The sequence below is a fragment of the Empidonax traillii genome, unplaced genomic scaffold, assembly GCF_003031625.1.
Source record: "Empidonax traillii isolate 1590-97213 ecotype Southwest subspecies unplaced genomic scaffold, ASM303162v1 scaffold1325:size547790, whole genome shotgun sequence".
NCBI classification, from domain to species: Eukaryota; Metazoa; Chordata; class Aves; order Passeriformes; family Tyrannidae; genus Empidonax; species Empidonax traillii.
This window is the reverse complement of record NW_020956518.1, coordinates 419,705-443,111: the sequence shown is the minus strand read 5'-3', so window position 1 is coordinate 443,111 and position 23,407 is coordinate 419,705. Positions and strand designations below refer to the sequence as shown.

Genomic DNA, 23,407 nt, shown 5'->3' with positions numbered 1-23,407 from the left:
GTTAAAATCAAGAACTCCATTTCATGGCTTTTCAGTTTTGTTTTAATTTTGATTAACACTCTAAGCTTGACATTTTCTGCAGGTTACTGAATTTAAAGTTATTCTCATTTTGTCTAGTTCAAAGTGGATGTGAAAGAAAATCAGGGCACAGTATTTTCTTTTCCTGTAGAAGTCATGAAGGATTGGGATACTAATTTAATGAGCTCCCTAAAACCACAACAAAGGAGAGAAAGGCAATTTTTAAATTGGCTGTTATCCCTGTATCTTTTTTAGATGAAGTTCTATGTCCTGGATCCTCCAAAGTATTCTATGATTCTGCAAAGTTGCTAAAAATTGCAGGATGGAATTGTCTTCTGTTTTCTTAGAAATTGTTTTTACCCTTCTATATTAAATTTGCAAGTTAAGCTGAAAACTTTATTGATTTTTTTTCAAAAATTTTGAATTTAACGAGAGTTAACATGAACACGCATTTCACATGAGTCATGCCTTTTTTTTGTTTTCTTTTCAAGAAATTTTTTTTCTCTTTACTAAACTCCAGTGATACTTCCAAGCAGATCTTTAGAAGTGATGCACATTTTCAATAGCACATTGCTCATTTTCCCACAACTATTAACACTTTTATACTAGCTGTACCTGATTTCTTTCTCAGGAAGGATATTGAGGTGCTGGAGCAGGTCCAGAGAAAAGCAACCAGGCTGGTGAAGGGACTCGAACACAAGTCCTATGAGGAGAGGCTGAGGGAGCTGGGGTTGTTTAGTCTGGAGAACAGGAGGCTCAGGGGAGACCTCATCACTCTCTACAACTACCTGAGAGGAGGTTGTAGCCAGGTGGGGGTTGGTCTCTTCTCCCAGGCAACTAAGACAAGGGGGCTCAGTCTTAAGCTCTGCCGGGGGAAGTTTAGGTTAGATGTTAGGAAGAAATTCTTTACGGAGGGGGTAATCAGGCATTGGAAGGGGTGGCCCAGGGAAGTGGTGGATTCACCATCCCTGTAGGTTTTGAAGATGAGACTGGATATGGCACTTAGTGCTATAGTCGAGTAACTGTGGTGGTAGTGGATCAAGGATTGGACTTGATGATCTCAGAGGTCCTTTCCAACCTGGCTGATTCTATGATTCTATTATTTTCTTCAGGCAACTTTTAAAGGTTGGATGGAGATTATGTATGCAGCAGTGGATTCACGTGAGGTATGTCACTACAATGAGGTTTTAGTTCTTTTCCCTTTTCTTCTTCCCTTTTCCATCCATGCAATTACTTTTTCATCTTTATTTGCAACATCAAAGCAAAAATACAAGTGGTTGCATGCATCAAACTGCACGGTGAAACAATAGCCCTTGGAGAAACAAAAATCTGGAAATTAGACAGAAGAAACAAGTCAAAGCAGAGTGACACCACACAAAAGCCTGCTATGTCAGGAATGCAGAGGGGAAGGTGTTGCAAGCTTTGTGCAAATCTCTTTTGGAAACAGAATACGGAAGGTCTTGAAGGGAATTTGTAAATTTTCTTTCTTTTTAAACACGTACAGGAGAATTGAAACAGCGTGCAGCTAGAGCAGTTATTTCAGGAGTTTCTCTTCCCTATGTTTGACATCCTCCCTATTTCTTCCCCATCTGCCTGTGCTGTTCCTCACTCTCTTCCCAGGACAGTGCGTTTTAACTTTTCTGAATTTACATTTTTCTCACTCATTCAGCCTGTGTGCTCTTGACTGTAGTGAAATAGCTGCTGATCAACAGGATTGAACATTTCCTTGTAGGGCTGATCTGAGTGAGCTGGGGCTTTAGAATTGCCTCTTGTCTGAGGCAGCATTCAAGAGGATGGCTGGTCACCATCATGTTTAGTCTGAGCTGTTGTTTTTAATCAGGGCATTCACAGGATCCCTTCTGACTGGAACTCACTATTTGTTCTTAAAAATTTGCTAAAGCTGGATTTGTCTCTATAGCTCTGATTGTCATAATCTTTACAATCAGTAACAAGATAGACCAAGACAGTGGTTCTACTTGTACATCCAGATAAAGATTTAAATGGGTGGAAATAATTTATCTTTCATGACAATAAAATGATCTGTTATTATAAATTGGAAATGGTAAAGCTGTGATCATCTCATTTTTACCAATAATATATTCTGGTTTGACTGTTTTTTTAACAGATCGATGAACAGCCAAAGTTTGAAGCACGCTTACACATGTACATATACTTTGTGGTTTTCATTATTTTTGGATCTTTCTTCATGCTGAACCTTTTTGTTGGAGTGGTTATCAACAATTTTAACCAACAAAGGAAAAAGATAAGTACTCCTGGAGCTAACTCAGGGTCTCCTGTAATCCCAATTAGTTTTAGTGAATGCTGGTTTGACATAACATTTTAAACCAAGTTTTGGAAACAAGAGTCTCCTTTTCCTCAAGGCTTTTAGCAATTTACCTGTAAATTCTATTTTCCTACCAAGTCCTTCATTTGTTCTAAGTAGAGGAGGAGGAGGAGGAAGGAGTGAGTAGCTTTGGAAGTGAGAAGCCAGAAACAGGTTGAGTTCTGTCCTGATTAATTTAGATGTTTAAAGTATCCAGAATATAAAGAAAACCTGAGTAAATTATTCCACTTGGAAGACTTAAAAAAACTAAACATCGTACTAATTCAAAAACAAGCAGACCTCTGCAGGAGGTTTACAATTTCAAGGTTCATGTTTGGAAAACAGAATCTCTACAGGAACCTGTTTCAGTCTGCTTAAATATTGCACAAAGAACTTCAGATTAAAATACTCCCTTGAGAAAAAATAGAACTCACACAAGTTATGTGTTGATACCAAAACCTGATTTTATTAATTGCTAAGAGATCCAAAGAGAAAGTGGAAAAAATAAGAAAAGTTTGGAAAACGCTAAGATTACTTCTAGAAGCAGAGAAAAGAGACCACCAAAACCACCTTTCTGTCGAGCTGGTGTGTTTGGGGGGGGAGGGAAGAAGAAGCAATTTCTGCCTTTTTTTTTTGTCTCCGTCTCTGCCGCTTTTCGATGTTATCTCTTTAGCTTCGGGGGTCTTAACAGCTTTAGTTCTCTGGAATGCAGGATGTGTGGTTTTGATGCTCACTTGAGCCGTGTCCCAGGCCGTGTAGGGTCCCATTTAGCAGCACCTTTAGACCCTCAGAAATATGGTAAAGCGGAAGGATAAGATGTAACTCACACATGTTAGCACGGTGGGTCTCAGTTCTCTCCAGGCTGGCAGAGTGCCAGGCTCCCGTGGCAGGCAGGCAGCAGGCAGTGGCAGAGAAAAGGTGAGGGGAGGTGGGGAGAGATTCTCAGCTACAGTAACCAGGTATCTCTCCCTTTCCTCTCTCTCATTTTCCAAAATTTTTCCTCAACTTTTATAGTGTTCAAAGGAGATTGTACGTGGTTTCTTGCCACGTAGCCCTATTCAGGTGTTGGAAGAGATATGATAACCATAAACAATATCAGGATCTTTTGTCAAGAAAACTCCAGTAGGAAGCTCTGGTGAGAACTTGTGGCAGAAAGCTGACAGAGAATTTTTGGTAGGAAGTTTTGACAGGCAGAAACAATGGTGAAACATTATTTTTTGCAATTCTATATTATCTGTGTGTTACAAAACACTTTTTTATTTCCATAACCTGATTCATACAACAAGTGTCAGAGCATTACTGCTCTGGGTAGAGAGAGATAGCAACACAACCCACAAGAAATTCTTCTGCTCTCTGCATTTGAACAGGGAAAGGATATGTGGGGGTTGAGAAACAAGAGTTCAACTTCACTCTAAGAATTTCCTTTTCTAGCAAAGTTCCAGTTACAATAATTCAAACAGATAGAAACAACAGTAGTTAAGTAGTTTATGAGCCTGAACTTACTGGAAGTATATGTGGATGTAACACTTTTTTCTTAGTATATCTGTGAGAGGCATTTTTTTCTTTTTCAATTTTTCTCTTTCATTCCTTTGCTGCTTCACAGGAATTTCCTTCTGATTCCACACAGAGAAGTCAAATGGAATTTTCAGAAGTCTTGCCAGAGTGACTGAAATTGCAGATGCCCCAGTGAACGTTGTTATGTGTTTGTTGTACAAAGTGCTGATCACTCAGTCCCTTTATGACTGATGAGTGGCTTCTGAATCCTGGGTTCAAAGGGATTGCTAAGTACTGCAGGGGGTGTAGATGGGGATAAGTAATACCAGGGGTGTAGATGGGAATAAGAAATTCATTGTCAGGAACCCCCTGTAGAACTGGGTCCCATCATCCTCCATTTACCTGCTAGTCCAGCAACACACTTCAGTTTCTACCTTCCCCAAAACTAGAAAATATTTCACTCCTTGATGCATCTTATGTCATTTTTAAACTATGAAATAGATTTGTAAAACTTCAGAAAGGCTCTCTCACTTGAGGGAACTGACTTGGCAACACTGCCTAGACTAGACTTTCATGAGCAAACCCAGATCAACTCTTTCCAGTACATCATTTCAAAGATCAAGGGGAAAAGGAGAAATGGTGAAGACACAGTTTGTCTCTGTGCTCTCTTAGGTCCCACTCAGGACAGCTGTAACTTACCCTTTTTTACAGAAATTTGCTTGTATTTATTTAGCTTAAACTTCAGCTGAACAACAAAATTCTTTCCCTTTACTTAGGTGGAAAAGATCTATTTTTGTCTAAGGAACAGGAAAAATTCTATAAGGCCCTAAAAAAACTTGGATCCAAGAAACCTCAAAAACACATCCCAAGACCATCGGTGAGACCATCTTAAGTAGAACATGACAGAAGATACAATGATGGTGACCATATCTGAACTCAGTACCCCAGGCATAGGGAAATCAACTTTGCATTAGAGCCCATCATCTTCCTCATTCCATATAGTATTTACACTTTTGTCTCTCTTCTTTAATTCCATCTAACACAACTCTGTGGGTATTAATTAGGGAAATTTATAGTCTATTTGTCACCTTTTCAAATGTGCAACCTTTTTATAAAGGTTCATATTAAGTGTTTGATATCCTTCCCATGACCTGGTTACTTAAGTTGTATGATGTTGCTTCTGCAACTAGATTGGATCATTGCAGATGAGACTGAATAAAAGAAATCACCTAAAAATTCTTATAGTAGCTTATTGTTAAATTTATATTAAGTTCTTCTCCTAAGCATAAATTACTGATTAATAACTGAATGCAGTTCTTGTTCTCTCCACAGAATGCGTTCCTGGGATTGCTGTTTGATATCGTAGAGCACAAAGCATTTGACAATACCATTGTGATTTTGATCTGCCTAAACACGGCTGTTATGATGGCAGAAAATAACCAGGGAGGCACCAAGGAAGTTCTTAATAAAATCAACTATTTTTTTGTGGCTATATTTACTGCGGAATGTGCCATAAAAATACTGGCCTTAAGACAGCACTACTTCAAAAGCATCTGGAACTTATTTGATTTTAGTGTTGTGGTCCTTTCAATAGTCAGTAAGTACCAATCACTAAATCAGGTAATGTGTCATACCAATATTGAGCCGAATTTCAGTGTGAAGTAACCATTTACATGGATTTCATAAACAAATTCCAGATCCACTGTAGTTTTTCAAAGTATATGCTAAGTCATTCCTTCTGAATTCCTTCCTTGTTTTCCGTTATATTTTTTCATATATTTTCTAAAAGGTAACTTTTCATATATTTTCCAAAAGGTAACTGGAGTTTTTAATTTTTATTTTTTTAAGTATGTGTTTTATTAATTTACAGAATAGGAATTTAATTCATTAACATCTTCTCTAAGTTATTGAATATAAATTACTGTATGACTGGTTTTATGCTTTCCATTTCAACGTTATCTCAGTGAGTTGTTTCACTTTCACAAAGTCAATTCACATGTAAAAATGCATTTGCATGAGAAATGAGAAAGATTTATTTATTTCACCAGGACTTCCTTTGAAGAAGGCAGATCCAGATTGCTGTTTTAGAAAGCTCAGGAAAATGTAGTTGCTCAGCACCATTCTCAATCTGGGACACTATCTGTGACTGTGAAAAGTCTCATTTAAACTGTCTTGGGGTTTTCTGGCTTTGCAAATAAGACTAGATGTGGATCATTTCCTCTACAAAGGGTCATGTATAGCTCTAGTTTCTTGTACAGTTTATTTGGTCTGTGCTTCCCATTCAGGCTCAGGTTATAGCACAGAATAAAGGACAGGAAAGACAAAGTGCTCTGGGTTCTCTGTTTCATGCCTGAGCACAGTAACCCTTTGCTGTCCTGTGCAACCCAGGAAAATGATGACTCCTTAACTCCTCTGCTTGTAATCATTTGCATTGCTCTGTACCATTACTCTCTTAGTAGGGTCAAAGAATGAGGTGTAATGGGGGATAAATACTAAAAGATAGTTTTTCTTTATAATCCTCTTGGTCTTCTCTGCTCTCCTTCAAGTACCAAGCATTAATCAAACCCTCACATTTAGCATGTGATCAGGCCTGTAAAGAAGCAGCAGATGACAGCTAGGAGGCAATCCCCATAACTTACAGCACGGGAGCTGAAGAGAACTAAAAGGATTTTTAAGTACTTGAGCAATGAATGCCTACCTTCACCCCTCTGAGTTAGAGAAATCAGGGAGGATGCACCTTCCAAACTAAGCATAGTCTTGATAACTCTTTAATCCTGAAATATCAATTTGTCTTTGTCTTCCCAAGCTGTTTTGTAAGCAGGTGCAGTATTGATGATGTTTGTGTGGAAAGCGGTGTAATATGGTCAGTGTTACTTCTGATACATAAAGCACAGAATATAACAAGGCAGATGTAAAATTGACTAATATGGTTTGATAACATTTAGTTTTCTTTCTCCCTTCAAAGGTATTGGAGTTTCTGAAGCCTTGCAAAAATTCTTCCCTCCACCAGTTCTGAGAACCATTCGTTTGGTTCGAATTGGCCGAATCCTGAGACTGGTTCGAAAAGCGAGAGGAATTCGAACCCTTCTGTTTGCATTACTGATGTCTTTTCCTGCACTGGTCAACATTGGCCTTTTGCTTTTTGTGATTATGTTTATTTATGCCATTGTGGGCATGGCAAACTTTGCGTGTCTTCCCTGGGAAGGTGGGATTGATGACATTTTCAACTTCCAAACCTTTTCTGGTAGCATTCTCTGTCTCTTCCAAATTACAACATCAGCTGGGTGGGATACTCTTCTGGTCCCTTTGTTAAGTGAATCTGGTATGTGTGCTCCCAACTTAGACATAGAGGAGGATAAGAAGATTGATTGTACAAATGGAATGTTTGGTATTTTATATTTTGTAAGCTATGTCATTATATCATTTCTCATTGTTGTAAATATGTACATAGCTGTCATTTTAGAGAACTTCAATGTTGCCACTGAAGAAAGCACGTATCTTCTTTCTGACTATGATTTTGAGTTGTTTTATGAGACATGGGGAAAATTTGATCCTCTGGCAACAGAGTTTATTGACTATTCTGCCCTTTCAGACTTTGCAGATGCTCTGGTAGAACCTTTGCGTGTTCCTAAGCCCAATACAATTCAGCTCATATCCATGGACCTCCCTATATTTAGTGGAGATAAGATCCACCACTTGGATATCTTGCATGCTTTCACTAAAAGGGTCCTAGAAGAGTTTGGACATGTAGACAGTCTTGAATTATTCGTGGAAAAAAATCCTGTGGTTGGAAATCCAATTTCTTCCACTCTTAAACGAAAACAAGAGGAGGTATCAGCAGTTATTATCCAAAGGGCCTTCAGGAGGCATTTGATACAACGTTCTTTCAAAAATACATCTTTCTTATGCCATCACAGACATAACAGTGCTGCCTTTGGAGAAGAAGCACGGGAGAAACAAAGGCTTACTGTATCAATGCTTAATGAAAGTAGTGACAGGAAGATACATAAACCACGGCCTGTTTCTTCCACATCTTTCCCTTGACTTCATGATGCTTCACTCATCAAGGCTCCCCCACACACCCAGCAACTAGAGACTTTCAATTCTTTAGCTATTCTCTCTGCTAAACTTACAAACAAATTTTTCCCCACGGAACTCTAATCCCTTCGGAAATCTCCTTCATAGTTGTTCATATATTGAGATGTTATTTGGGGCCGACAACGGGGAACTATTTGGGGGTGGCTAGTGGGTGCAAAGATCTTCATTTGCCTTTTCCTTTTTTTGCTTTTCCAACATTTACTTTTTCACCATTCCCTGGAAGGAGGCTGCTAGATTATCGTACTCCTCTTGACTCTTTGCAAAAGTAAGGCTCTCATTTGGGACAATATCATCCTCCCCAGGATCCATAGTTGCTTCCTAAGTTTCGGACCATCCAATAAGTTCATATCCCTTCCTGACATTCTGTGGGTTTATTCCAATAAACATGCTGCAGGAAGATGGAGGTGAGGCATGAAAGCCGTAACACTGTTTCCAGCAACCTCCAAGGTCTCACAGCATCAAGGGGTGCAAGGGTCAGTTAAAAAAGGGCTAATTAGGACTAGGACCTTAATCCAGACCATACCATCTAGGCTATTAATTTTCTCCCTCTTTCCTCATCAAGGTCTGGTATGACATGTATTTCCACCACCACTCAACACCTGAGGGGTTGCAACCCACAGTGGAGTGGAAGTCTTCTCGGTGGTAAAACACAAGGTCAATCCATTCTTGCCCTTGACTATTTTGTACAGATCATTGTTTTAAGGTTAACTTCAGGGGGTTACTTCCCTGTACCACTGTCCACTCTTTGGGAAAATGCGTGTGACCACCCTTTTTCCACAGTGCAGACTGCCAGCTCAGTCATCAGGAGTACTTGGAAGGGACCTTCCCATGACGGTGTCAAAGTGTCCTCTTTCCAGGATTTTACCAGCACCCAGTTACCTGATGCATGTAAAAGTCCAGAGGTGAGGTTTGGGGCAACAGCCCCTTCTTAGATCTGCAAGAGAGAGTGCAATTGCCTGCAAATAATTCTGGCAATACAGGTCATTTGTTTCAGGAACTGGCAACCCTTTGTCCCTTCCCAGATAAGGTAGCCCAAATAGCGCTTCATAAGGAGACCCTCCTATATCCTTCCTTGGAGCAGTTCTAATTCTTGGTAATGCTAAAGGCAAACAGTCCATGGTAGTCTAATTTCAATTATTAAGTTAGTAATATGGGTTTTACGAGCAGTATTCATCCTCCCAACACGTCCTGAACTCTGAGGATGCCAGGGTGTAAAGTAAGATATGAAGGTATCCCCAGAAATGGCAAGGCAGCAGAAAGAATTCAAAAGTTTATTTAGAAGGCCAGAACACAAGAAACTTAAAAATACCTCACAGGGCTACTGAAGCACCAGGACCCAGGGAGAAAAGGCAAACCTCCTGTTCGATCTCGAGCTTTATCATCGCTGGCCCCCCTAACTCGTCCCAGGCCACAGCGGCCCTGTAGCATTTCTGTAAGTATTATCTCCCTCCTCTCACATATCAGAGAAAGAGGTTGAGAACTTCTCTTGCCGTGCAGGGAGGGGAGGAAGCATTGAAACTACCTTTGAGAAAGAGTCACCTTTTCGGTAGAAAGCCTTCTTAAGCAATAACTCTGCCTCTTTGTAACAAAGTCTTCCAGCAAAAAGGGTATTCTATCCTCACACAGGGAGTATGAAAACTCCAATTTGTGCCTAATACAGCACACACCGCCTGTAAAATCTTTGAAGTAAAATGAGTTTCTTTATCAGAGACTCTCTCAATTACTCCATATCTGGTAATGATTTGTTCTAACAGGATTTTAGCCACAAGGTAGTAGTGGGTGCAGCAGGAAAAGCCTCTACCCAGTGGGTAAGGTGACCAACTATTATAATGAGATGTTTCCATTGCTGCATGTTAGGGAATCTGGTGAAGTTTACTTGTATACTTTGAAAAGGTTTAAGAGCTAGGGTTCTTCCTCTGCTTGTGTTCCTCCCAGTGTGTTCCTTGGAGTAACAATTAATATTTCTCTAGTAACAGTTTTGTTCAGTATTTGCCTTTCATCTGGTAAGAGCCACTTCCTTTCCTGGGTCCTTTCACCCCCCCCCTATCTTTGTAAGAGTTCTTCTTCTTCCTGGGCAAACAGTGGAGATTTACATTTCTAGTTTTACTGCAAGGTATTAAGGCCAGCATTTTTACTTCTTCTTTCCTAGTGGCCTCCTTAGATCATTTATCAGCCAAACGATTTCCCCTTATTTCTAGAGTCCTTCCTTTCAGATGTCCCATTACATGGACTACAGCAACCTCCTACAGATAGATCAAGGCCTTCCAGAACTTACAAGACCAGCTACTCATGTACTAATTCCTTCTCTGTAGAGGAGGTTAATCTATGTTCCTTCCAGATTTTCTCAAAAGTATGTACCACCCCAAAAACCTCTATGCCAAGTGGCTAACTCCCATCCCCTCCCCAGGGCCCCGTAAAATTATGCTTTTCCTTCCCTTGCACAATTCCCTTCCTCTCCCAACCTCATTCCCGAGTTGCATTTTATCACTTGGTCCACTGCTGCCACCATCAGCCTAGCTTTACTTTTCTGCTTTTCATCATCTCTTCTAGCATATATTCTTTGAGATTCCTGCAGCAACTCTTTCAATCCCTTACCATTCCAGTCCTCTATTGTTTCTAACGTCTTCTTTTTGTCAGGCCAGGCTTTAGTGACAAAGTTCCTTTTTAGCAATTCCTGACCAGCATCTCTCTCCGGATCAGTTCCCAAATACTGCTGCATATTCTTTCTGAGCCTCTGCAATCACGCAGTAGGTGACTCATTTCTTTGTTGCTTGTTTTCAAATGCCTTCTCAAAATTCTGCCCCTTTGGCACCACTTCATTTATTCCCCTAATTACCAGCCTCCTGTGATCAGACATACTATTTCTCCCTTCAGTCATATTCTGGTCCCAATTAGGTTGCACTATGAGAAATTTCTCATCACCAGGGACTTATCCCTGAATATTTGGAGGACTTTCCCTTTCCCAAATCCTTATTCCTGCAGTCCATATCATCTGCCTTTCCTCTGGGGTAAATAAGGTCTCCATAATGCACTGTATTTCCTCCCAGCTGTAGATACTCAGACCTAAAAACTGGTCTAATTGTTCTGACAAACCTAAGAGGGTCCTTTAACGTATGACTTATTTCCGTTTTAAATTCTCTAACCTGTACACTTGTTAGGGGTACATCGACAAATCCTACCCGCCCTGGTGCTCGGAATATTGGCACCTCTCGCAAAGGAAACATCGATGTGATTGTGCTAGAACTAGGGATTTTCCCTTTTTCTCTCTCTTCCCTACTTTCCTTTACATTTTTAACCCAGACAGGTACCCGTTCCAACAGGAGGCATCGTCACTTTCTTCTTGGTCAAAAGGTCTCTTAGCATTCACATACAGATTTAGAGTCTGACAAATCCAATCCTCTGATGACCCATATTTCAGCAAATATAAAGGACTGAACCACTCAAGTCCCCTCAAACATACAATATCATATAATTTTCCTTTTGTCTTTCCCCTGGATACAAGGTATTCCCTCTTGTCCCCAGTCTCTGAGCATCACCCCCACAGGACTGGCAGGAGATATGCTCTGAGTGCAGTCTTTAGACTCCTCTCCCCTCTTCTAATTTTTTTTACTAGAACTATTTACCATCTCTTAAATTCCTGAAGGATTCCTTTCTCCTGGAACTGTCTCACTTTGCCCCATCACTGGCCGTTTTCCTTGTGGAGAAATGGAACCTCAGTTCCCTCACATATCCCTCATGGCAGGTCCCTGGAGCCCACAGGGGGAAACTTAATTTAAGTGTTGTGGATTGACTGGATTTTGACTTAAGTGTTGGGGGTGAAAATGACTATGAAGATATGGATTATGCCTTTGAGAAGTGGAAAAACACTATGGAAGTTGAAACAACATTCGAGGAGCGGAGAAATAAGATGGTTAAGACCTTTGATTAGCCTCAATAAGCCTGAAAAGACTGTCTGTAGTGGTTAAGTTTATTAAAACCTAATTATTAAGTTGCCTTTTCCCGCCAAAACCCTTCTCCCTTCATGGACTCAGTGCCTGACAGGCATGGATACAGCGTGTTCTTGGTTAGTCTACCATGCGGTACTGTCCTATCGGGTTACTCCTAGTTCTCTCCACCCATGTTCACTCCCCATTATGTTTATGTATTAGATATCACCCAATTACGTGTAGCGGATTTGCATGCTCCACCTGCGTTCCACCCTTTTTCTAGATTAATCTTCCCTCAGGGGGTATAAAAACCCCTCCATTTTATTTAATAAACGGATCAGCTTTTGGCTGGCCTGGTGTTCATGTCGTGTCTGTGTCTCTCTTTTTGGGGCACTGTGCACGATAGCTGAACCTAACCTGCCTGCACTTGCTATTGCCACCTTACTATCTGCAGGCAAGGCAAGAACCCCCGTCGCTGGTCTGTCTCCCGGTCCCGAGACAAGGCTGCGTCACTTAAGGGTTGTGGATTAGTACTATGTGCTGGGTCGGTACTGGGGTGAAACATTTTGTCTACCTTGTGTGGTGTCCTTTTGATCTTCGGCCAAGTTTCTTTATTTGCTCCCCTAAATGAATAAAGAAATTTCTTGGGAACGAGCCCCTGGCTGTGGGAACAAGCTGAGCCAGATGCACTTGCATTCAGTTCATTAGAATCCAAAAGCAGTATTTCGACCTTAACCATGTTCTGAGAAAGAGAGTGCTGTGTTCCCAAAGTGGAAAATCACTCAACAGTCTGCATGATAGCATGATGCATGCATCGTTTATGCCATCACTGAAAACAGTCACAGAATGGCAGTGTGGGGGGGGGGGGGGAATCAAGACATCAGGTCACCAAAGTTTTGTGAATTCTAGTTGGCAACACCAGGTGCTGTTTACCTGAAGAGGATAATAAAAGGGGAATGCAGAAAGAGCTCTGAGGAAAATCCCAAAAACCGAATTATGGTGTGTGCAGCCTCAGTTCTTCATCGCCCATACGTGACTTATTCTCTAGATGCTATCTCCACGTATTAAAGAACCCTAGCCAAACCAGTGAGCTGGCAGCTCCCCGGGCTTGGGGTCTTACAATACCCTAGTCTTTTCTCCTTTCTCCTGCTTTTCTTCCCCTTTTGCTTCGAGAGTCCTCTGTCTGGGTCTCATCTGCAGTCCCCACGGGGCACGACAACAAGCCGAGGGCTGCTGAAATCAGCAGGGCACACCTTCACATGCTCCTGTCATTCTGCTCCACAGGCTCAGAGCTCAAGCACTCAGGACGAGCCCTCAGATTGTAAGAAATACTCACTTATTGATGAAATTGAGAGATGACGAAGTCATTGAAGGAAAGCTACTTATTGATAAGAACGAGTCAGCTGAGTCAGGTGCATCTCTCTGGAGAGGTACACCTCTCCTCAGAATGGACTACCTTCTATACCCTTCCCTCACCTGTGGGATCCCTGTCTCTCTTCCCATTGCCTAGGTACTCAGGAAATTACATCCTTTCCTGGCTGCCTAACTTACTTGAACCACCCCTTAACCTCCCCCCTTCTGTCTTTTCTTCCTTTTTTGGGCAGGTTTTCAGTATCACCTTTCCTATTGGCCCTTGCAACTCTTTGCATTCAAGCAATGAACGTGGGGTAACTTCCCTCCCCTTCTCCCTCATGTCCTTGAGGTCTTATGGCTGCAGCAAAACCTTATTTCATTTCTCACAGAACCTTCCACTAGAGGTTATTTCTCTTCAAGTAACTTAACTACATAGGGGGTCTCTGAGTCCTGAAGAAACACTGGATAGTGCAAACATTGCAAGGTTAGCAGTAACTGAGGAACTCCAGAAAGTAAAAGGACAGTTTCCACAATCCCTTTATGGAGCCTGTTTTTCAGAATACAAGGCTACACAAAAGGAGGAAAAAACTTTTACAAGGACACAGGAGAACTTTTTTCCCCCCACAGTCATTAAGGTCTATCAAAAGCCAGAACAGTCAACCAGCACGTACCTATTGAGAACTGTGACTAACTTGAAAATATAGGACAGAAAAAGAAAAAAAAAAAAAGTTTGACACTTTTTTCCAACCTATTTAGAATCAATTTAACACCCCTGTGCTGAAGTATGCAAGTTTGACACCTCTTTCACTGAAGACTGGCCACATTTTAAACTGCAGTAAATGCTGCCATCTAACGGTACCCGATCCCTGAGCAAAAGCTGTCGGCTCATTCCAGCTCTCAAAGAACAAAAGAAATAGTTTTCACCTCACAAGCGTCACTCTGCATGAAACGACACAAGCTGGACAAGAGCGGGTCTCAAGCAGAGCCACCAAATATCTCTGCATCCCTCTGCCCTGGGATGCAGCTCCCAATTGCAAATTCCTGAGTTATCCTAAGAGATCTGAAAACTTTCTTCATCAACCTTTTTTTTTCTGAACTGCAGCTGGTTCTGGAAGTAATCATAGAATCATTAAAGTTGGAAAAGTCCTCCAAGATGATCAAGTCCAATGTTTAATAAAACACCACCACACCCACTAAGCCACAGCACTAGTGCCAGATCCACTTGTTTTTGGAACATTTCCAGGGATGCTGATTCCACCAGTTCCCTGGGGAATCAGTGCTCAACCATGATAAAGCCCGTTAAAACCATACCGTATCTAAACTTTTTAACTCTTAGCTTTCCTGTGCCTTTATTTGTCCTGAAATTAACTTAAATTTGACTGTCACGTTTAAAAGTATTTAACATGGGAAATGACAGTAGAACTCGAGTAATTAACTTATTATTCCTGGTATTCATGCCCTCAAAATGCTAAATCTTTTCTGATTCCCCGTTAAAAGTGAAACATTTTCAGTTTTTCTTGTACTAATACGTAGCTACTCTTGTAAAATTATTTTACTGTGGTTCTACCCCTCTAAGGACATATTATGTCTTGTAATAAATGAAACTGAAAATACTCCTTACAAAACAGACAAAAACATGTTAAGCATCTGAACTCTTTATTGAAGAATCTAAACCAGTCGTATTTTATTAGTGATTCTGAATCCACCATGACACTTCATCTGAACAAGCTAAACTGCAAAAGAATCAGCAAAATACTATTATACATTTTTCATGCAATTTTTTCAGAATCAATCAGATAAATATTTCCCCTAACTTTTATTAAACGTTGTCTCATAAAATATACCACGAACTCCTTTTTAGATGACTAAGTAATGCTTTCTATGGCATCTGAGTGAAGTATAATGATGAAATAAATATACGTACAATGATTCTCGAGTTTTTCTGGAAACAATATCTCTCGTAAACCATTCTTTGATTTTGGTAACTATGATTATGATAATTTTCATACACTGCATGATACAAAGAACAAATTATATACAACTTTTATGCACAGGCAACTGAGGATGACCTGTTAGATCCATTAAGGTGTACATATAAAGACACCTCAAAAATTCTTAAGCATAGGCAAATCCACCCAAAGACGCTACGAGGAGATGGTCCCAAAACCATCAAAATTAGAGGCTGATTATACTCAAGTGTCCTGAGTGAGCTCTTTTACAGAAGTGCAGTAGTGATTTAATTTTGCTGCAATAAAGCCTGGTTGGAAATACTGGTTCTCTTAAAAGAGATATACATTATTCTAGAGCCTTGTGTGTTCATAAATCTGTGCTTACAACTGACCTTTCATGGATTTCTTCCTAAAACACACGAACTAGAACAACACTGGTAGGTGAAAATATGAACCCAACTACTCCAGTAACTGAGGGGAAAATTCTATGGTTTGATTTTCCTCCAACATTTATGACATAGTTGTTCAGATCTTAATTGTTTTAAGGAGAATTTGCAAATCTGAACAATCAGAATACTTGAAGGCTGCCATCATTATTCTAAATTTAGAGTATTATGCTCTGGGATTCACATATGGCTTCCATCTGAAAATAAGTGACTTTGGTTTACATGTCAAAAATGCTGCAGCCTGGGGTAACCTTATATGTCCAGCCTTTTTGTTTCAGCAGTAGCATCGTAAAGCAAGGGGAGAGATGTGGAAGAAACAGACCGTGGTTTATGTATCTTCCTGCCACTACTTTCATTAAACATTGATACAATAAGCCTTTGCTTCTCCCGTGCTTCTTCTCCAAAGACAGCACTGTTATGTCTGCGACGGCGAAAGAAAGATGTATTTTTGAAAGAACGCTGTAACAAATACCTCCTGAAGGCCCTTTGGATAATAACTGCTGATACCTCCTCTTGTTTTCATTTAAGAGTGGAAGAAATTGGATTTCCAACCACAGGATTTTTTCCCACGAATAATTCAAGACTGTCTACATGTCCAAACTCTTCTAGGACCCTTCTAGCGAAAGCGTGCAAGATATCCAAGCAGTGGATCTTATCTCCACTCACTAGAGGGAGGTCCATGGATAGGAGCTGGATGTTATTAGGCTTTGGAATGCGCAAGGGTTCTGCCAGAGCATCTGCAAAGTCTGAAAGGGCAGAATAGTCAATAAACTCTGTTGTCAGAGGATCAAATTTTCCCCATGTTTCATAAAACATATCGAAGTCATCCTCACAAAGAGGATCTGTGCTTTCTTCAGTGGCAACATTGTAGTTCTCTGAAATGACATATGTGTACATATTTGCAACATATTTAGTCACATTGTTTCAGGCTAATGGTAATTGTCAAAGTGTTTCAGATGCTGTCATGCATAAACTGTGTAGTTCTGTTGGATTCTGGACTGGGGGAGAATGAGGCAACGTGACGTTTTCTCTGGAAGTAAATACTGAGCAAAGTGCCTTACTACATTCCAGTATGCATTAGTCCATTAGGAGGCCGATGACTTCTTTTCATAACACAATCACTTCCATGCATATTCTAAGTAATTTCTTGTCTTCTTTTAAAGGTCTTGAAATTCTGCCAGTTTTGTGTTATTCTTTGGTAAAAATGAAACGATTTCACTCATAAGCCCTAATCATTGTTATCCCTAATCACCAATGGATTACTCATTTAGTAAAAAGATAATACTGTGTCTTCAAGGGCAGTCATCATCTATTGTATATTTGATTTGAAATTTAATTTGTTTATAGGGAGAGAACCTTTGCTTTTTACATTTTTATACAATTTAAAAATTTGGGTTCCTTTTTTTTTTAGGCATCAAAGAACTTTTAGTGGATTGTTGCTGCTATTTATGCCTATAATGCAGCATTTGTTCCATCTGTCAGATCAACAATTCATTACTTTAAGGTGAAAAAAAAGTACAGTGATTCCTTTGTATCACAGAAATAATGTGGTTGGAAGAGATCTCTGGAGATTGCCTAGTCCAACAAAGATCATATATACTGAGGGCTGCTAAAAATATGAGTATCAGAATACCAATAATCTTCTGTTTTCTGTGTGTATGTTTATAAAGCCTGAACTAAGCGCAGTGTTACAGAAAAAATATGGTAAGCAAGGTTTTCTTTTTTATGCAGTAAATCTTTCAGTCTTTCATCATGTTTGTGTCATTCCCCAGTAGAAAAGCAGTAAGATGATTTAGGCTATAACATTAGCTGTTTGCTTTTGGTTTTGGAAGAGAAGGAGTATGGTGTATACATGAGTCTGGGAATTATTTTTCAATTTCCATTAAAATCTGATCTTCTTTAGCTAAATTGTGAATTTCTGAGAACACTGCAGTGAGCAAACAGATGTTGAGCCAAAAAGGCAGTGGTGGAGAACCCAACAAGCCTCAGGAGTGAAGTCCAGGTGTTGAGATAAGGAGAGAAGGAAGGATGAAAATGTGCAGAATGTAAGCACTTAGTGAATAACCATTGTAATAAGGAAGAGTATAAAGATTAGATTTCCTCAACCACAGTAGCTTCAAGAATGTTCTGGAACTTCCCAGATTCTTCTGTGTGCTGCTGCATTCTCTCTTGTGAGGCTTGACAGTCACAGTATTCAAATAAAATGTTAAAAGATTTTAGAAATACACTGTAAGAGTGATTTGGAGCCCTTAGAAGTATGAATTTGTGATGTAAAGTTCAAGCGGATCTTGTCTACAGGAGAGAAGTTGAAAGGAAACATGATAGCTTTCAAATAGTTACGAAGAAATGCGGAATAAACTCATCTTCATGTCTGTGAAGAGTGAAACAAGAAATTACAGACTCAGACAGACTGCAGCTCAGAAAATTCAGAGGAAGCACAAGAAAAACCTTTTTTTGGCAGTGAGAATAATGAAGCAGTAGAGGACGTTGCATATGAATGTTTTGGAATCACCACCTGTTGCAACTAGAGGCTAAACACATATCTCCAAGAATTACATCAGTGGAGTCGATGATGTTTTGGGCTAAAATGGGAACTAATTGGCTTTAGGACATCACTTCCAACCCTCTTTTAAGAAAGTGTAATTATACAACTAGTCTACAAGTACTACAACTATATACAACAAGTAGAAAATATTTTGCATAAACAAAGGCCTCTCTAATCCTCCAGGAAAAGCTCTTTTGGGTTCTGCAGTTGGGATAAGAGCTACATAAATTCAAGATATGAAGAAGACATGCATTTTAAGAGCTGCTAACCACTGAAAAAAATCCCCAAAGGACATGGTAGATTCTACATAGCTGAAAATCAAAAGTGTTCTAGCCTATATATAATTTATGGGCATAACTCAGATGTAACTGTTTGAAATCACTGTATTTAGGCTGTACTTTATGGAATGCGAAACTCGGTGATCCAAAATCCTACTTAACCTTTTTGTGTGACTAACATTTCCTGGGATATCATATTCTATGTCTGCCTATGCAAGGCATTCAAGTAATACAACACACCGTTTTGGACCCCACCATGTTCAAACTCTGCTGTAAAAGCCACAAAAATACGTTCACAGAGCAATGTAAAATGAGCACAGTTTTTGCTGTGGGTCTCTGGAAGCGGTGTGTCTGTAACTGCAACACTTGCTGCGGGATCAAAGGAGACAAGTTGTTATTGCAGCATTAACTTTGTCTTAAATTTGTTTAATCTAACCTCTAAACCTGGAAGTGTTCAAAACCAGGTTAGACAGGGTGTGGAACAACCTGGTCTAGAGGAAGGTGTTCCTGCCCATGGCAGGGGGGGTGGAAACAGATGATCTTTAAGGTCCCTTCCAACCCAGACTGTTCTATGATTTTATGAAATACTGCAATTAAGGATGGACTTTGGCAAAGCACATCTCATTTCAGAATCCGACCCTCCACTTGCAACAATGATGAGGACAACGTGCGTTTTGTAATGCTAGAAGAAGTGACCTGTATCAAAATGAGAAACGTTTAATTTAGCAGAAGTAATTAAGTAATCATTATGCCTTCTTCTTAGGGTTGCAGCCAGAACTGAAGAATAGGAATTCTTCTTGTCTTAAAAAAAAAAAGTGTCCCAGAGGCACTGCAATACTGGGACGATGCGCTGAGTGGAGGGAACAAGCTCTGGGTCCAACTTCTGTGCCTAAAAATCCGTTTAATATTAAGTACTCTCATCAAGGATGCATCAGATATTAAACTGATAGGAGCAGATACTGAGAGGAGCGCTTGATCTCAGCCAAAAGGCTGCAAAGCGATGCTCTAACCAGCACCCCTACCTGTTATTCGGCAACACAACCAGATTATCCCGTGCACACACAGGAACCCTCTGGTCATTATCCGCATACGCAGAACTCCTGAATAAAAAATCATCCGATTATTATTGACGTATAAAACCCACCCTGTTTATTAGAGTATAAACCCGATTCTGTTTGTTATTTCAATTGCGGCAGCACGGAGCAGGACACCGAGACAACAACAGAGGGAAACGGAGCACCACGACCCGCCCTCAGGGGCTGAGGAGGCCGCTCTGAGGGAACATGGCGGGAGCTCTGACCACGCCCCTCCTTTTGGACACGCCCTCAATGGCCACGCCCACACCACATCGCCCGTATAAAAGCCAAGGGTGGGCGGGGCGTGGGTGGGCGGTGCTTCCGGTCGGACATGACGCCACAGTGTCAACATGCAAGATGGCGGCGCATCACCGGCAGAACACGGCGGGGCGCCGCAAAGTGCAGGTGAGGGCGCGGCGGGGTCTCGGCGGCCCCAGCGGGAGCCTGGCCCCTCGCGGGGGGGCTGCGGCAGCGCCCGCGTGGTGTCAGGGCCCGGGGGTCTCTCCATGGCAGCGCGGCCGCCCCCTCTCTCACGGCAGCGCTGCGGTGAGGGCAGGCACCGCCGCACGCCCCCGGTGTCGCTCCCCCGAACCCGCTGGGGGAGAGCGGCTGGCTGAGGCACCGCGGGGGGTGAGCCGACCGCTTGCTACCTGGCGGGGTCGGGACCCGCAGGAGGCAGAGCTGGACCAGCCCTGATCCAAAGGCTGGGAGGTGATCCACAGCGGGAGGCGAAGTAGGGACCGAGCGAACTGTGACCCTTCGCCGCAGCCCCACCTCGGCTGTAGCGTGAGCTCCCAGCAGCGGCGGAGCTGCAGGTTCCTGCCGCTCGGCCGGCTGTGTTTCCCTCTGGAGCAGGGTGAGAACATCTCCTCGGGTGTGCCTTTCCCGTCTGGAACATCAGACCCAAGGGCAGGAGCACCCGGGCTGGCAGGTCCGAAAGGAATTTACCGGAAAGATGGGCAAGATTACTAACAAGAGCTTGTAGTGGCGGGACAAGGGGGAGCTGGTTCGATTTGAACGAGTGTAGGTTTAAATTGGGTGTTAGAAAGAATTCTTTACTGTGCGGCTGGTGAGACACTGGAACAGGTTGCCCAGAGGAGCTGAGAATGCCCCATCCTTGGAAGTGTTCAGGACCAGGTTGGGTGGGGCTTTGAGCATCCTGGTCTAGTGGAAGCTGTCCCTGCCCATGGCAGGGCATTGGAAACAGATGATCTTTAAAGGCCCTTCCAACCCAAACCATTTTATGATCTGCTTTGCATCTTGCCACTGCTTTGACCTCTGCTTAGTGCATTGTCTCTGTTAAACGCTGGCCCTTTGCACACATGAGCAGGACTTTTTCTGTTCAGAATTCAAAATTAGGTCCTTCTCAGCTCTGAACAGCGTTTGCTGAAGAAAACCTGTGTCACAGGTAGCCTGGAGGGTGTAGAGCACACCTGACAAAGGATTAGACTCAGAGGTGTGGGCTCGTGTACTTAGGGGTACATCATTGTAGCCTTGGTGGAGACTGGAATTACCAAAGTGTGTATAAAAAGTCAAGATTTTTTAACAGTTGAAGTCATGAAAATGGTTTTATTTTATGGTTCTCAACTCTTTGCTGCTTGTTTGTGATGCTGCCAGCCCTTCAGGCATTTTTACAGCTTTCACTGTGGAAAAGATTTAATGCTTTATCAGTGTGCAAGGCTGTCCAGTGGCAAGTGCAAGTTTCAGCTGTATCTATCCACTGTGATCAAATGAAATATTGATTAGGCTTGGAATAGCATTAAGATCCTTCCAAACAGAGGTGGGTTTGGTTTTTGAACACATCTTTTGACTTTTACCACACAAAGTGCACCTCTTTAGAGCCCTTGGTGTTTTCTGTGGTTAAGGGAAGCACTCAGTCGATGTTGTATAAAGAATTCCCTTACTCTACCAGAAAATCCCTTGGACATTCTTTAAAATACAAAAAAATCCCAAGTGTAATATCCCTTTATTGACTTCACTGCCTCTGCCATAAACAAGTTTTTGCAGGTTGCACTCCTAAGGAAGGGGATTTTATTATACCTTGATATTTCTTTGATGTGTCCTATTTATGAAAGAGTATTTCCCTGAGAGCAGCATGCATCAAAGAGCATGTTGTTTCCTTATTTACTACTACGTTTGTTTTCCAAGCATAACTTAGCTCAAAAACTTGTTTTCACAGGTGGTTTTGTGCTGGTTTATGATGTCTTCTTTTCTGTTCTCATTGTATTTTGTGATTTTTTTTTTCCACTTCATGTACTGCTGCAGTTATTTGTGTCTCAACTGGTGCATCAGAAGTCTAGATCTGCAGTTTTTTGGTTATGTGTTTTCCAAAGAAGCTGTGGATGCCCCATCCCTGGAAGTGTTTAAAGCCATTTTGGATGGAGCTTGGAGCAACCTGGTTTAGTGGAAAGGGCCCCTGCCCGTGGCAGGGGGTAAGAACAAGATAACCTTTAAGGTCTTTTCCAACCCAAACCATTCCATGATAAACATTTATAAAGCCTTGAGCAGAAGCTGTTGGTTTTTCTTCTTGCCCTCTTGTTATTATTTCACCTGCTCGGTCAGAGACAGGATTTTGTTCGTGTAGTTGAATGGTAAGTGGCTGTTTTATCCATCAGCTGCTAATGGAAATATAAAACCACTCATGAATTATTTTGCTTGCCAGTGGCTGAGCATTTAGGATGCTGCTGCATGAAACTTCCAGAGCCAGACGGACAGAGGGAGAAATTTGTCCCAAACATGTGAGACTATGAGAAGCTTTTTCAAAAAACACCTCTTGGGTATGAAAGTACTTGATTCCTTACATGGATGAAGTTTATGGAAATCAGAGCTATTATTATCTTGGGTGCACCAGTTTTACTGGTAGGCAAAACCATCCAAAATAGTCAGTTTAGGGTGTTTCTGCATGTAGTTTTATGTTTCTAAGGGTTTAATCAGAATAGCTGCTCTAGGCCTCAAAGTAAATTCCATGCACAGTAAAAGGAAAGAAGTTTAATTATTTAAATGGAAATGTCCAGTGACAGGTGTTTCTTAAGCTTAGCTTGGCACGTCTGAAGGCTGCAGGAGTGAGGAGTGATTTGGGAAGGGGATGAGGATGCAGAGGTGTGTCAGACACTGCTGTTGGCCGTATGCTGTACTTTCAGATCTGTTCCTGGGAATGAAATCGCGATGAAGCCACTTCTCAGCAGGTGGCTTGAAGGAGCTGCCCTTAAGGGGTTGTGTTGTGTCTGCTCTCCCAAACTTGCTCCCTGGCCAGAATAAATTTACCCCCACACTCAAAACCTGTTGACAACAACGTGGGAATTTTGCCATAACTCTTTTGGATCAGCATCCTTATAAAATAATTGAATTTTCAGTACTTTTTGTCTTTAAGTCTTGTACAGAATAAAATGATCTCATGCCCCATCCCTGGAATTGTTCAAGGCCAGGCTGGATGGGGCCCTGAGCAACCTGGAAGGTGTCCCTGCCCATGGCAGGGGAGTGGAACAAGGTGAACTTTAAGGTCCCTTCCAAGCCAAACCATTCTAGGACTCCGTGATCTTTTGTATTTTATTTTTTATATTTTACATATAATAAATATACAAGTTATATTTGTAAATTATATTTATTTCATATAAAATACTTAAGCAATCAAATAGCCAGTGAGTTGATTCCATTATAAAAGGATAAAATGCTTTTTTTTTAATACCTTTTATTACTTTTATTCTAGAGCCTGGAGACCCTGATAAGAATTCAAATAATATGTTCTTAATTAAAATCCATATTTTTAGGGATGCATATGCTCTACCAAGATACTAAGGCAATAGATTTTTTTTTTCTTGCTGCTTAATGCTGCTACTCCCATTTTGAATGCAGTTCATCTCCCATCTCATGGAATCTTCCGTGAGATATCTTTTTTTTTTTT

General features: G+C 41.2%; 2 protein-coding genes and 1 non-coding gene across 3 annotated transcripts in view; 2 read left to right on the top strand and 1 right to left on the bottom strand.

Annotated features, from left to right (window-relative positions):
* LOC114069650 (sodium channel protein type 5 subunit alpha-like) overlaps positions 1 to 7,996 on the top strand; it is a 43,104-nt gene extending 35,108 nt beyond the window's left edge. Inside the window, 5 exon segments of the mRNA XM_027906590.1 lie at positions 1,131 to 1,184; positions 2,144 to 2,285; positions 4,612 to 4,712; positions 5,168 to 5,432; positions 6,801 to 7,996. Of these exon segments, the coding sequence (XP_027762391.1) occupies positions 1,131 to 1,184; positions 2,144 to 2,285; positions 4,612 to 4,712; positions 5,168 to 5,432; positions 6,801 to 7,996 (1,758 nt within the window).
* An 11,244-nt stretch (positions 7,997 to 19,240) lies between these two features.
* LOC114069658 lies at positions 19,241 to 19,432 on the bottom strand. Its single transcript, XR_003573808.1, has one exon. It is a non-coding gene; the product is annotated as a U2 spliceosomal RNA (small nuclear RNA).
* A 387-nt stretch (positions 19,433 to 19,819) lies between these two features.
* Positions 19,820 to 23,407, top strand: part of WDR48 (WD repeat domain 48) — a 27,958-nt gene continuing 24,370 nt past the window's right edge. Inside the window, exon 1 of the mRNA XM_027906605.1 lies at positions 19,820 to 19,911. Within this exon, the coding sequence (XP_027762406.1) occupies positions 19,864 to 19,911 (48 nt within the window). The 5' untranslated portion in view covers positions 19,820 to 19,863. The remainder of the gene's footprint in view (positions 19,912 to 23,407) is intronic.